This window comes from Salvelinus alpinus, chromosome 33 (assembly GCF_045679555.1).
Source record: "Salvelinus alpinus chromosome 33, SLU_Salpinus.1, whole genome shotgun sequence".
Lineage (NCBI taxonomy): Eukaryota > Metazoa > Chordata > Actinopteri > Salmoniformes > Salmonidae > Salvelinus > Salvelinus alpinus.
The window spans coordinates 15,002,145-15,017,450 of record NC_092118.1 but is presented as its reverse complement, the minus strand read 5'-3'; the positions used below and the strand labels follow the sequence as shown (position 1 = coordinate 15,017,450).

General features: G+C 46.9%; 1 protein-coding gene across 16 annotated transcripts in view; it reads right to left on the bottom strand.

The window, feature by feature from the left end:
• LOC139563216 (tight junction protein ZO-1-like) overlaps positions 1-15,306 on the bottom strand; it is a 153,652-nt gene that overhangs the window by 35,055 nt on the left and 103,291 nt on the right. For 7 of the 16 annotated variants that reach the window (XM_071381608.1, XM_071381615.1, XM_071381616.1 and 4 more), the window contains 8 exons: positions 8,950-9,006; positions 5,782-5,906; positions 5,503-5,605; positions 4,988-5,321; positions 4,761-4,867; positions 3,692-3,860; positions 3,289-3,430; positions 1,554-1,589 (listed from right to left, as the gene is read on the bottom strand). In XM_071381608.1, the coding sequence (XP_071237709.1) occupies positions 1,554-1,589; positions 3,289-3,430; positions 3,692-3,860; positions 4,761-4,867; positions 4,988-5,321; positions 5,503-5,605; positions 5,782-5,906; positions 8,950-9,006 (1,073 nt within the window). The remainder of the gene's footprint in view (positions 1-1,553; positions 1,590-3,288; positions 3,431-3,691; positions 3,861-4,760; positions 4,868-4,987; positions 5,322-5,502; positions 5,606-5,781; positions 5,907-8,949; positions 9,007-15,306) is intronic. The other 9 variants (XM_071381614.1, XM_071381618.1, XM_071381624.1 and 6 more) reach the window with 3 other exon arrangements.

Sequence of the window (15,306 nt, the reverse complement as noted above, 5' to 3'; positions counted from 1 at the left end):
AGCCTGGTCACGTGACCCCGAAGCTGGCATAGCACTCCAGCCAGCATCCAGCAGCTTTTTACACGGGACGAATGAAGCGGTAAGCTGCACTACAGCCTGACTGTGTCACCATCTTACACCCAACGCTCACTCACTCCCTCACACAGGACTTTAACAGGATAACATGCACTCACTTCCCAAAGACAAAAACAACAGCAAAACCAAAACGTGTTGGCTTGAAAAGTGAAATGGTGACCCTTGCCTTTCTAGTATTCTATTTCCTGTCTTTGTGAGAACAAATGAAAACACTCCATCAAACGTCTCCCATTACAATTATTCAACAGTGGAATTCCAGATAATGTGGTTATTGTTCAGAGTGCATTAGGGAATGTAGAGATAAAGAGATATTAAAAAGGGCTGCAGTACATGCAGGGCAGACTGCGTTCCAAGGGATGAATTTCAACAAAGCTATAATCGCCTGTCTATTTGTCCGTCCGTCCGTCAGTCAGAGAGGGCCTGTTGGCCTGTCCTGGCAGCGCCCCGGTCCCTGTGCTAAATCTTCCGTGCCCTCCCTGCCCTGTCCTGGGCGGAATGGTGTTAAGAGGCAACATATCAACTAAACATAAATTCCTACGTAGTGCTGTCCTTTTACCTTGCCTCCCTCCCTCCTTTCTCTCTCTGCTCTCCTTTTCTAAACACAACAGTACACAAGGACCAAAGCACAAATCTGCAATCTGTTTCTTATTTCCTCCTGTGGCATCAATCTAAGGTTACACTGTATAAATGGACATCGCAACACAATAATCTTGCTGTGATAAAACGTGTTTTGCATCATGCAAAGAGGGATACTTTAATTTCTTAATTCCCACAAACCCCTGTCAAAACACCCATCTAAAATGGGACAGTTGCACAGCTATTTTTTATTTTGTTATTTGAGGAAAATCCCGTACAAAACCAAATGCAGGAGGCTAACTAACATTTTCACAGTTCAATGAGGTACTCTCACAAAGACGTTTTTTATTTCACCTTTATTTATACAGGTAAGTAAATTAGTCAAGTCTTGATTACAATGACGACCTGATTGCATATTAGGGAATGTTTTCTCACAGGGACAAGAGAAACATTTAACTATAGAGAAAACCTCAACTCTGTGAACCATCTGATTCTGGGGCAAATCTCTGTGGGAAGCGTGTCAAATTCCTGCCTGGCTAATACATACTGTGATGACTACTGCATGCATACTGGTCTGGTTATAACCAATCCCTGCTGACACTCACCATTTAGTCCCTCTTGACTGACATTCATAAAGCGCAAACAGAGTATGGCTTAGAACTAGACTACCAACATTAAAACAAAGTGCTCAAGGCTCAGGAATACAACATATATTATGTTACTCATTATGTATGTATACGAAAACAAGTAACACCAATTCAATATCCCCAAACCTAAAGGCTAACTCTGGAAAGAAAACAAGACAGAAAGAGCGATGTAGATCAGTAGTACTAAACTAAGAACTAGCCTAACCTCTAGGATGGTCTCAACAACTACTGGCAGGGTCTTTTTGTGACACTTACAGTGGGAGTATTCTGTGTAAGAAGGCCCCTGCGTTCCTGCATTGAGACAAGAATTGTTATTCCACAGTATTGTTGACAGTTATATTGGGGCTGATTTACGGCAATTGGTTACTGGAGTGGCTTGGTGACAAACAGGCAGCTGTAAATCACGAACAATTGGTCCCTCCAGATTTCTAGCATCTATCTAGCCAGGCATTCATTCCAGCCTCTGATGATGAATTGACTTTAAAGCCATTACACAATTTTCTCCACTGCCTCAAGTGGGTACTACGTTTTCCATGGAGTTGTTGATTTGCCATTCATCTGATTCCATATGGGCTGACAGGGCTTGGGGTTTAGACCCAGAGCATTGAGGAGAGACCAGTACCGCTACGAAGTACCAACCAACCGGCTGTCAGTTTTCCCATTTCAGATCAATGGTACAGCTGCTTATCTGCATTAACGCCATCATATCAGGATGTCTACAAAACACTACAGTAGCACTGAGGAGGGAGCTAAAGACAGGTACAAACACAGAGTGCTCAGCAACTACAGGGGGCTACGGGATGCTAAATCTATGTGAAATCTCTGTCAAATAAATAGGACTGTTCACTGTAATTCAAAAAGGACAGAACCAATGCTTGCAGAATCTGAAATGAGTAGGGCCTTTTCAGGTATCTGACCCTCCGTACATGTGCTCTGCAGCAGAAGTAGCCACACCAGGAAAGGGCATAGAGGACATGGTAGAGTTGGAAGCAGAACACTTGACTTGAGTTGTGTTTCGTTTTGAATCCAGGGCTTTCTTTCTACAGACCCTCTCCTCCAGGGCTCAGAGCCTTTCCGCTCGACACACGAGCTCCATCTGGGCAATCCATCCTCATCCTGGTTAATTGCTGTGATACGGCAGGCAGGCCGTGTGATCACAAACCAGCAGCAGCCTTTCCTTCCACAGCTCTATCCCTCCCTCCAGCCCCTCTGGCGTCAACACACTACATACAGTCAGCCCGGCTAACAGCGCCAAGCCTCCTGTCCAATCTGAGAGGAACTGTCAAGCCTCGCTCAGTCAAGGCAACTCATCTACTGGTCTACTTCTCTGTCTAGCGACTATCTACTTAGTCAGCTACGCAGGCAGCTATGCAGGCAAGCCAGTCGCCACTACTACATGTCTGTCAAAGCCGGTTACTGCATCTCTCCACTGCTTTCCACACAAACTTACTTTAGCCTCCAACTGAGGAGATGGAAAGAGAAAATTGTGCAACAGAGGAAAGAAACAAGACATTCAAATGACTGGGAAAAAGGGGGAAAGTTATCATTGTACTGACTGATGCTCTGGCCCATTCCAGGCTGGAGGTTTCCTTTAGGTTGTGATGAGTTATTATGGACACTGTATATAAGGAGACTATATGGTGAGCTATAGGGAGGGGGGCAGGGGACGGGACATCGATGTGGAAAAGCATCAATATCCTCTCCTCTGGCTCGGCTCTGTGACCTCTGACCCCTACAGCAGGTCATTATGGCACTGCTGGGCTTATAGAGCCACACATTTCTGTTCTATTCATCCTGTGTCTTCATTATCAATTGATTTATACACAGCCCTCTAGAAGTGCTGGTGATTAACACTAACTAACCACTTATGGGCTTTAACATGATGCATTTAACATGAGTTGCAGCGCTGTTCGTGTCTGTGTGATATGTATGACAACTGTGTTTCCCATGACGATTGTGTAATATATGTGTGTGTGTGTGTTTTCTTTACCTGCCATTGCTGATCTGCCGTGGTGAGTGTCGGGAGGGGTCCGAGGGCTCAGACCGGGTAGGGGAGCGGGATCGGCTGCCCCGTGCTCGATCATGGGATCGACTGGAATGGTCTGATGTCAGTGAATGAATTTCTGAAATGTCTGTTAGAGCAAAGTGGTGTTTAATATGGCGATTGAACCATGACAAGTAAACTTTTTTTTAAAGAGAGAAAAGAGAGAAATCAGTAGAAAAAGGATTAAGTAGTAAGTTTTCCTTTTCAGGTACCTCTGGGAAATTGCACCCTCATAATATCATGCCATATTGTGAGCTAAACAAAACGGTGTTAATCAATATGAGGTTGTTAAAACACGAGATTGATTGATGTTACCGTCCTGTAGAGAACGCACAGAGCTCCATCTCACCGTCTCGGTTGGAGTTGTTGCAGGAAGGAATGCTGTCGTCCATATCGGGGATGTTGAGCAACGTGGCTCTGTCGTCTCTCTGCACCACCATCTTTAACTTGCCTTTTGACCTCTCGATCAGCTTCTTAGCATCTATTAACGACAGGTTCTCTGTCACTGTGCCGTTAATCTGGGAGAAAAAAAAGAGGAAGGATTCATTCTCATCAATGTACAGTTTAACGTTGGACTCGTGTAACAGCACACATACACCAAAGTCATACCTGTCCATGGAGTAAAAGATCTATAATGACGTTTAAAAATGTATGCTATGCTTTAACAAATGTTTCACGTGCACAGTGCTTTACGTATGGTCACTTGCTGTGAGAGATTGAACATACATACAACATACATACAACATACATACAACATACAATATTACATAAAAATGAAATCACTACTCCTTGTTTAAATGTTTATACGGGAAGGCTAAAGTCCCACAACAACACATTATCCCTCTTTCCTGTACACGCCTTCATAGTTACTATACTTGTAAGACTTGAGTTTTATACAAGGATTTTATTTAACATAGGACAGTCAGAATCCAGGGTCTACATTCTTGTGATGAGGTAGATCTTTCCCATCAGCGACTGACTAGTCAGGAACCAAAGAGAGTGATGGAATGCATGGAATGCTTGGGTACTGAGAAGCACACTAATGAACTTTGAACTCACATTACAGGCATCTCTCTCAGAGGGGACATATAAAACAGAGAAGGCTAGAATGACTAGATGTCATAGTGAAACAGTGTGTTGTGTTGATGAAGTTCGTGTGAAGGTATGACATTGTATATCCCTCCCCTCTCTAACTCTTTGTGAGGCCCTGGCAACCTTCCAATATTTACACTAGCTTGCTAGTGAATGCATGCCCAAAATATTGCCTCATAGGAAGTGGTATGCTTAGTATATTTATGCTCTGTATCTCAGTTCAGTCCCCGTTTCTTTGAATGCCCGTCCCAGGATTTGAACCGGTAACATTCCTACTCCAGGTCATCGTGCATAACGAGTAGCCCCATCATGTGTCTGGTTCTCACCTTCAGCACCACGTCTCCCTCCTGGATGTTTCCGTCCCGTGCTGCCAGGCTCTCTGGGGAGATGTCCTTCACAAAGATGTGGCTGGCCAAACGCAGACCATACTCTACTTTGAACAACAAAAACAAAACAATATTAGCAGAGCTCTGTGCAATACCACACCTTAAAAAACATTAGGGTCAAACTGACAACGCAAAAGAAAGACCTAGCTGGACATTGCGGCGCCCACCTTCATTCTTGCGGGACTTGACAAGAGTGACTTTGGCAGGGCGGGACGGTGTAGAGGAGCCTTGGGATCGGCCAGAGTGGGGTGAGATGCTCCTCTCTCGCGAGGCACTGTGCTCCCGCCGGCTGCTGTTGCTGCGTTCACGCTCGCGGTCATTCGTCCGCCTGCTGGCCGTGCCGCCACTCGCCGCGCCGTAGGCGCTGGTGGGCCCGCTGCGACCGCTGTGCTGCTCGTAACCATCGTCTTCATCAGTGTCCTCTTCCTCGTGCTCGGACATAGTCTCCCTGTCCCCCGGGCGAGACACCGGGATCTGAACCTTCCGTTTTCTTCGGATCGTCTGGGGGGGAAAGAAAGGGACATAATGTCATTCTCAACCAATGACCTCTTATCAACTCAATGGAGTGAGAAACGTGTCTAAATCCCTGGGGTGGCATTCATAGAAGAGGAATGTACTTGCTGAGGACCATAACGTTAAGGTTAGCCTGCTGTCCATTCCCCTGAGGAATACATCAACTCACTATTTTTGCGTTCTTTCCACTCTTCCGAAGCTGCTGCACTGCGTACGCATGCTCTACGTTGTCCATGGACACCGCGTTGACCATTACCACACGGTCATTTTCCCTGGAAGGAGAAGAGAGACGAGCCTCAATCCCAGTCAGGATCTTCATTAACCACTCCCAAATCAAGACCATAGCGGTAACATATAGGGCTGGTTACCCAGACCCAGATTAAGCCTCGTCCTGAACTAAAAATTATGCTCACAGAAAATCTCCATTGAAAGTGTTTTCTGCACTTACGATAAGAGTCCCTCTGCTGGGCCTCCCTTCAGGACGTCGGAGATGACAATGGAAGTCTCACCACTCTGGAAGTGAGGGTTGTCCCGGCCCCCTGAGATGGCTATGCCGAACCCAAACCCTGGGGCCTGCACACATCACACACACAACAGAAGTTGGAGAGGACATGAGGTCTGGGGGAACAGTGTATGTTTTCTTCATTTCATCCATCTGTGAGTTTTTGCCTCAATGCAATTGATGAACATAATACTGTACACAGTAGACTACATAGCCCATACTTCCTCAGTCCAGTTAGCGTAGCAGATCCGATACATAGAAAAAAAACACAGCTACTCTAAACTAGTCATTCTATTTAAGTCAAAAGGAACCTATCATCAACCATCCCTTCATATAGCCTAGCTTTAGCAAAATGATTAGTGTGTGTTATGCCCATGGTTGGACATGACAGAGACAAAGAGAGAGAGAGAGAGAGAGAGAGAGAGAGAGAGAGAGAGAGAGAGAGAGAGAGAGAGAGAGAGAGAGAGAGAGAGAGAGAGAGAGAGAGAGAGAGAGAGAGAGAGAGAGAGAGAGAGAGAGAGAGAGAGAGAGAGAGAGAGAGAGAGAGAGAGAGAGAGAGAGAAAGACAAAGACAGAGAGAGAGAGAGACAAAGACAGAGAGACAAAGACAGAGAGAGAGAGACACAGAGAGAGAGAGACACAGAGAGAGAGAGACACAGAGAGAGAGAGAGAGAGAGACAGAGAGAGAGAGACACAGAGAGAGAGAGAGAGAGACAGAGCGCTGTGTCTGGCACAGTGATCTGATCTGCTCTCAGGTCTCTCTCCTCTCTAGTCAGTCTGTCACCTCTGACTGGAGCCTCCATTATCTTGTTTTTCTCCATTATCACAGCCAGCCTGACTCTGTCCTGACTCCTGATCTCCTGACAGATGGCCAGGCCAGGACGCCACTCAGGACTGGAGACTGAGAGGAGAGACACTTCTAATAACCCTGATGGTGCTCCGCTCGCTGGCACAACCACACATTGACTGCATGCCTCTAGCCTGGTCCCAGATCTGTTAGTGTTGTGTAGCCAACTCCTATGGTCGCTATGTTATTAAACATTGCACCCCTCCAGACAGCCAATGAGATAGTCCCAATCAACATCACCTGTTTCACTAGTCTAGTCCTGAGAGTGTATGTCATTGAAAAGTGTAAACAAAAAAATGCTTACCACAGTGCAATCATGCAGTAAACTAATTTAAGTGGTAGGCCTATACCAGTGTAAGTGGGATAATAATATGGTTTTGTAAAGGGAGCGGGTGGTGCCAGAGTTATGCCTTCACCACTGTTGTGATTCTACTCCTGTTGCAGTAGTTTTGCTTTCCAATGCTCTAGTGTAGGGGTTGTTAAACTATTTCAGCCTGGGACCAAATTAGAAATTCTGTTTCCTGGGACCAAAGCTCCTGAAAACAAGCGAGATTTGGTTCAACCTCAAGTTTCGTGCAATTCTACACATTTGCCATGGAGCGTAGAGAAAACGTGTCTGTTTTGAAGCAAGTTTTGTGCAATTGTACACACTTTGCCATGACTTATGCCATGTTGATATCTGAGAGGGAGTGACTAACAAAATCAATGCTTCAATATGCCCGTAACCGGCAGCATGCCGACCCGTTCCCTGTCCTGTCTCTTAAACAATGAGAATACAGGGTTCTTACACCCCTACCCCTAGTGCATTTGACCAATGAAAACAAGGCATTTCACACACACCAATTAATTAACAATCTAAACGTCGTTCAGATCATAAACATCCTTGAATATATCCCAGCACATATCTCAATGAAGCCGTGCTTAATGAATAACTAGACTTTGGGAATATGAACATGTATGTCCCTCTCGAGATAAGCTATTAGAGCACTACCCGTACCATTCATTAACTATGCGCTCCAACGCACCCCACCTGCCAGTCAATTCTCTGAACAGGAAATGAACAGAACCCTCTCCAATAAACATAAATAAACTAACTTTACGTTTTAATTAGTAAACGATATCACATTGTACTTTCGATCACTTAATGTACGACCAGAAACAGCCTATATTAAATCGGGAGACGCACAACAAGAGTTTGCCGCCGAACCAACGGCCGTTGCTCCCAACTCAAACTCTTAAAACACCGTTTCTCACCTTTTACAGGTGACCAGCAACAATCAAGAGGACTTTTCTAACCCACATTATAATCAATAAGTAAATGTGCTTCTCATCAACCGTAAATCATCGTCAGTGTCTGGTTATTCATCATTTCTTTAAATCAAGTGATGGAGGACATGGGACGATCATCACTGTGACTGACATGACAAGAGAAAATCCTCTGATGCACAACCACATGTAGAAATTGCACCTTGTGTATTTTACTATTCTAACTCTCAACAGGAAGTTGAGACCCAGACAAAAAAAAGAATTGGCAACATTGTACACTGGTCAGTGAATTTGAATTCTAATAAAAAAATGTGTAAATCCATGGATTAAAAAAATGCTAATATTTATATAGGGTACTAATGGTGGACAGAAAAATAAATTGCTACAGTTAGATATCAGGATATTATTTTTGACGATATATCATATCTTTTTGACAATATCGCAATACTATTTTATTTAGTTTAGTTACTTTTGCACACTTATTTCCATGACTTGTTTTCTCATAGCTCTCTCTCATCCCTCTGCAGCAGACACATGGTGAGCAAAATGTTTGGACCATGGAATCATAATAAAACCACAGTATTGAATCGCAATACATTAGGAATCGTGAGAATTGCAATACATATCGTATCGGTACCTAAGTATCTCGATATCGTATCGTGAGGTCACTGGCAACTCCCAGCCTTAGGTACTAACAGACTGGTTCATGTGTAGTCCACACAACATACAGTATTCCCTGTGATCCTGAAGAGCCATGGGGCTGGCTGCCAACAGGAAGAGTAGAGAAACACACAGGAAGAGGACGCTACATAGCTCTCTCTTCCTCACCACAGCTTCCTGACATCTGTATGCTGGGCCCATTGTGTGTTTCATCAGCACACTTCCTGATCCTGCAGCTGGCCTTCCCGGCACTGAGAGAAAGGGATGATGATGTAGGGATGGAGAGGGCTACATAGGAATGGAGAGAGAGAGAGAGTAATGGAGAGAGGTAAAACACTTACTCTGTGAAGGGTCACTGTGTGCTGTTCCCATATTACAGTTTCCTCCATCGCTGCGCTCTAAGACAGGGAGAGAGAGAGAGAGAGAGAGGTGTCACTAACATCATTAATGGTAATGAGGGTAAGCGGTTAACACTGTGATAATGAGCATTCCAAAACAGGGTAAAAGTCCACGGGAGGTAATTATTTAGTGCCCGTGTAAAAAACAATATTCCAAAAAGTACGGATTTTCTTCTAAAGGCTGACAGAGAGATTGAATTTGTGGTAGACCTCGGAGTGTCTCTGGGTGGCTGGATACTCAGTCACGGTTTTAAAAGCCTATCATGTGCTCTCTCCGTTTGCAGAGCACTTGTGATGGTCTGGGTTTCATGCTGAGAGAAGAGGGGGCGGAGGCTGCCTGGAGGGCAATGCTCTTTACCGGGTAACCAGCAGACTGACAGAGAGAGAGAGAGAGAGCCTGAGGACCATTATACCCCAAACACTGACTGAACCACAGACCACTGGGACGTCACCACTGCAGTGTTACTTAACACACACACAGCAGCTTCGCTACCGTTGTATCCCAGTGTTACTGGATCACTGGGGGTGAGAGACTCTGACAGTGTTTGTTGCACTTTTGTGAGCACCAATGTGAAGTGTAATCTGCAAACATTATAGACGCATGTTGCACAGAGCAGACAGCACAGATGCAATCTGGTTTACAGTGCAAGTGAACGTTTGTTTGCTATAAAAAGATGGACCATCTTCAGTTTGTTTTGAGGTTCATTCTAGGTGAGCAAGGTCTACCTGGACCTCAGTGCTGCCTGCCAGTGTGGATTAAGCTAACAGTAACACTACAAAAGAAACACCATTGCCCAGACAGACAGTGGTGGTGAATTCATCACACAAACAGGCTAACAGTGTCCTCTGTCCTCCCCACAGTACTGCTCCACCCGTGACTGCACTTTGGCCTGCAGCTTTAAATTACAGCTCTGCACCCACAAATCCACTTTTAGAAGTCTGACTGATGCACAACAAGCCCTTCTGGTATCCAGGCATTTAGCTGTAATGATACAGCTGCTCTAATGCAGAGGAGCTGCGCTGGAGAAGAAAAAGAAAAACAAGCAAACACCTAACAACATTATGACCAACCTCCTCTGCATCCCCATCATCACAGTAATCATCATCAGGACTATTAGGGTCTGCTCTAGACAGTTCATGTTTTGTCTGGCTAATGCTGAGTGGACCTGGTGAAGACAGCACAAATATGAGTCCCAGCTATTTGGTGCCGGGCCCAGAAATGGAGATGCTGGTTTGGGAGAGCTGAGAAGCAGGGTGGAGACAGCCATAGAGTTCACAATAAGTGACACAGCATAGCCTTCTTTCATACTAACATGTCTGGAATGGCCAGACTGGGAATATTTTAATAATATTATATGACTAAGAAGTTACAGGATTAACATGACCAGCAACATTTATTTCCCCTCAGAAATCCTGTTTGAATCAGTTTGAGTGTTTTCAGGGTCTGGGTAGGAGAAGGGCTAGTGTTGTCAGGGTGTGGGTAGGAGGAGGGCTAGTGTTTTCAGGGTGTGGGTAGGAGGAGGGCTAGTGTTTTCAGGGTCTGGGTAGGAGGAGGGCTAGTGTTGTCAGGGTGTGGGTAGGAGGAGGGCTAGTGTTGTCAGGGTGTGGGTAGGAGGAGGGCTAGTGTTGTCAGGGTGTGGGTAGGAGGAGGGCTAGTGTTGTCAGGGTGTGGGTAGGAGGAGGGCTAGTGTTGTCAGGGTGTGGGTAGGAGGAGGGCTAGTGTTGGCAGTGTGTGGGTAGGAGAAGGGCTAGTGTTGTCAGGGTGTGGGTAGGAGAAGGGCTAGTGTTGTCAGGGTGTGGGTAGGAGAAGGGCTAGTGTTGTCAGGGTGTGGGTAGGAGGAGGGCTAGTGTTGTCTGGGTGTGGGTAGGAGGAGGGCTAGTGTTGTCTGGGTAGGAGAAGGGCTAGTGTTGTCAGGGTGTGGGTAGGAGAAGGGCTACTGTTGTCTGGGTGTGGGTAGGAGGGGGGCTAGTGTTGTCAGGGTGTGGGTAGGAGGAGGGCTAGTGTTGTCAGGGTGTGGGTAGGAGGAGGGCTAGTGTTGTCAGGGTGTGGGTAGGAGGAGGGCTAGTGTTGTCAGGGTGTGGGTAGGAGGAGGGCTAGTGTTGTCAGGGTGTGGGTAGGAGAAGGGCTAGTGTTGTCTGGGTGTGGGTAGGAGGAGGGCTAGTGTTGTCAGGGTGTGGGTAGGAGAAGGGCTAGTGTTGTCAGGGTGTGGGTAGGAGGAGGGCTAGTGTTGTCAGGGTGTGGGTAGGAGAAGGGATAGTGTTGTCAGGGTGTGGGTAGGAGAAGGGCTAGTGTTGTCAGGGTGTGGGTAGGAGAAGGGCTAGTGTTGTCTGGGTGTGGGTAGGAGGAGGGCTAGTGTTGTCAGGGTGTGGGTAGGAGAAGGGCTAGTGTTGTCAGGGTGTGGGTAGGAGGAGGGCTAGTGTTGTCAGGGTGTGGGTAGGAGAAGGGCTAGTGTTGTCTGGGTGTGGGTAGGAGGAGGGCTAGTGTTGTCAGGGTGTGGGTAGGAGAAGGGCTAGTGTTGTCAGGGTGTGGGTAGGAGGAGGGCTAGTGTTGTCAGGGTGTGGGTAGGAGAAGGGCTAGTGTTGTCAGGGTGTGGGTAGGAGAAGGGCTAGTGTTGTCAGGGTGTGGGTAGGAGGAGGGCTAGTGTTTTCAGGGTGTGGGTAGGAGGAGGGCTAGTGTTGTCTGGGTGTGGGTAGGAGGAGGGCTAGTGTTGTCAGGGTGTGGGTAGGAGGAGGGCTAGTGTTGTCTGGGTGTGGGTAGGAGGAGGGCTAGTGTTGTCAGGGTGTGGGTAGGAGAAGGGCTAGTGTTGTCAGGGTGTGGGTAGGAGGAGGGCTAGTGTTGTCAGGGTGTGGGTAGGAGGAGGGCTAGTGTTGTCAGGGTGTGGGTAGGAGGAGGGCTAGTGTTGTCAGGGTGTGGGTAGGAGGAGGGCTAGTGTTGTCAGGGTGTGGGTCGGAGGAGGGCTAGTGTTGTCAGGGTGTGGGTAGGAGGAGGGCTAGTGTTGTCAGGGTGTGGGTAGTAGAAGGGCTAGTGTTGTCAGGGTGTGGGTCGGAGGAGGGCTAGTGTTGTCAGGGTGTGGGTCGGAGGAGGGCTAGTGTTGTCAGGGTGTGGGTAGGAGAAGGGCTAGTGTTGTCAGGGTGTGGGTAGGAGAAGGGCTAGTGTTGTCAGGGTGTGGGTAGGAGAAGGGCTAGTGTTGTCAGTGTGTGGGTAGGAGGAGGGCTAGTGTTGTCAGTATGTACAGTACGGTAGTTTAGCCAGGGTGTGGGTATGTACAGTACGGTAGTTTAGTCAGGGTGTGGGTATGTACAGTACGGTAGTTTAGCCAGGGTGTGGGTATGTACAGTACGGTAGTTTAGCCAGGGTGTGGGTATGTACAGTACGGTAGTTTAGTCAGGGTGTGGGTATGTACAGTACGGTAGTTTAGCCAGGGTGTGGGTATGTACAGTACGGTAGTTTAGCCAGGGTGTGGGTATGTACAGTACGGTAGTTTAGCCAGGGTGTGGGTATGTACAGTACGGTAGTTTAGCCAGGGTGTGGGTATGTACAGTACGGTAGTTTAGCCAGGGTGTGGGCATGTACAGTACGGTAGTTTAGCCAGGGTGTGGGTATGTACAGTACGGTAGTTTAGCCAGGGTGTGGGTATGTACAGTACGGTAGTTTAGCCAGGGTGTGGGTATGTACAGTACGGTAGTTTAGCCAGGGTGTGGGTATGTACAGTACGGTAGTTTAGCCAGGGTGTGGGTATGTACAGTACGGTAGTTTAGCCAGGGTGTGGGTATGTACAGTACGGTAGTTTAGTCAGGGTGTGGGTATGTACAGTACGGTAGTTTAGTCAGGGTGTGGGTATGTACAGTACGGTAGTTTAGTCAGGGTGTGGGTATGTACAGTACGGTAGTTTAGCCAGGGTGTGGGTATGTACAGTACGGTAGTTTAGCCAGGGTGTGGGTATGTACAGTACGGTAGTTTAGCCAGGGTGTGCGTATGTACAGTACGGTAGTTCAGCCAGGGTGTGGGTATGTAGTTGTTCTCTTGAACTCCCATATCTCTAATGAACACACAGTTAACCCCTTGACCCTGATTTTCATGGCATTTCAATGTGGATGTTATTAATGTCCATAATTGGCGCAGGCAGGGTTTGTGCTGCTCCTCCCTCCCACTGTCTGCCCCTGAGACTCCCACAGTCGGCCCGCCATTATGTGGGGGGGACCTGACCCATTTAACCAAAGCCGCCCCCCTACCCCACATTCCTGTCAAGTGTTTGTAAGGCTGGAGGTCATACATTTTGCCAACAGTACACTGCAAAGCAGACAGCGGGGCCCCAAGCCATGAGAAAAATGTCCATGATGTTTGTGGACCATGTGACAAGGGGGCCTCGTCTTAGGATGAACAGGACACTGAGTGGTGAAGCTATAAGGGGAGAGGAAGGGGGCAAGGCTGTAACTGACATACATACTCTGTATGACCAGTAACTGGACACATTCAATTAAAACCGTGTCCAGATTACATTTTAAAGAGATTTGTCTCTATCCCATACACATGCAAATTACTTCCAGCAGTATATCAATGTACAGCATTAACAATAAATACATGACCTCTCTCTCAATACAGGAGCCTAAGACAATGAAGAAGGCTTATAATTCACTGCCTCTCCATGCATTTACCCTAACCAACCCCCTCACACACACATCCTTCCAGCCGTGGGGCCAGATGTTAGAAGACAGTACAGACACACGCTGAAGAATTTCCAACGTCCATTGTTTTCCTCCCTCTTCCCCTCCTGTGGTTCTTCCTTTCACTGCTGTGGTGACTCAGAGAGTGGCCTTATTAGTGGGACGTGTCTGACTGGGAAGGGCCTTACCGCATCGGTAGGGTGTGACTGGCAGTACCGGTCATGAGGGCGTAGGGCTTAACGGTTATCGGTAGACCTCTGGGTCAGAGAAGGGTGGTTAGTGAGTCAGGAGGAGAGAGAGGAGCTCTTGATCACTGAGGACTGTTTACTCCAGTGGGGCTAAACTCTGCTCTCGTCTTCTCCTCTGATGGGATTATCTTTTTAATGATTCACTATAATCTGGAGCAGTGATTAAAACAGCTTGTTGTGAAGTGTCAGTGGAGTGCAGAACAGGGTCTGGTACAGAGAGGACACTGCAGAAATCAGGTCCTAATCTGATGACATTATGCATGGCTGTTACAGCCATAAAAATATGTGCTACTGCTGCTGTGTTCTACTGCTGGGAACAATCCTGAAGAGGCCATCTGCAGGGACACTATTTAAAAGGCCAGTGAAACTTGTTGCTATGATACTACACATTGAATACCGAGAACAATACCACCGAACATTAGCATTCCTGTTGAAGATAAATGCAGATGGCCAAATCCCTGACTGGGACCTTTTCTCCCCTCCTAGACACCCATAAACAGTAGGAGAACACTGGGAGTGAATATTGTTTCAGCCAGGACAGCACAGCCTTGCATTCACCCATTTGACTCATGTAGCAAATGCTAACAATACTATCTGATGGAAACTGCTTCAGGAATATTAAGCCTTGTAGCATAGGGCCAAAGCAAATGACTAGCTAATCAACGTCTAATGTTCCAGAACAAAAATATGACAGGAACAAATACCCCCAAAATGGTGATTATCTAATCCCAAAGTAGAGTTACATAAAACAATGAGTGTCTTAATCTTGCGGGAGGGGATGTTTGGTATATTTACACCATGATTCACATTTAGTCAGGCTTGAGCCGTGGCCAGGGAGGCCCTGTTGAGAAACAAAGGTTAGGCAGGTGTGGACAGCCAAGTGTACAGCCTGGGCCTTGATCTATGGTTAAAGGGGCTCTTTGTGTTACTGAGCCCTCCCAGAGACAGCAGCCTCAGCTCCTCTCCTCTCCTCTCCGGCCTGCTTCAAAGACTATACACAACACAGCACAGTGCAGGCCATACTACTGACAGCCCAGAAATAACCTGTAGCAGAGAGCTTTCAGTAGGACGACTGGGGCTCGGTCATGCTCTGTGTTGTAGTGTTAATGAAGGTATATAGCAAGTTCCCTCATCCTGATTCTCTGTCTAGCGATGGTGCTCCGATTGTGTGTGTGTGTGTGTGATTAGCAATTGAGAGTCTTAGCTGTGGATGAGAAGGTTAGCTACCTCACTCATTAAAAAAACATCTTCAGGCAAGGGTCCATTTTTCAGAATTTCCGCCTGACTGACGTGCCCAAAGTAAACTGCCTGTTACTCAGGCCCAGAAGCCAGGATATGCATATAATTGGTAGTATTGGATAGAAACCACTTTGAAGTTTGTAGAAAA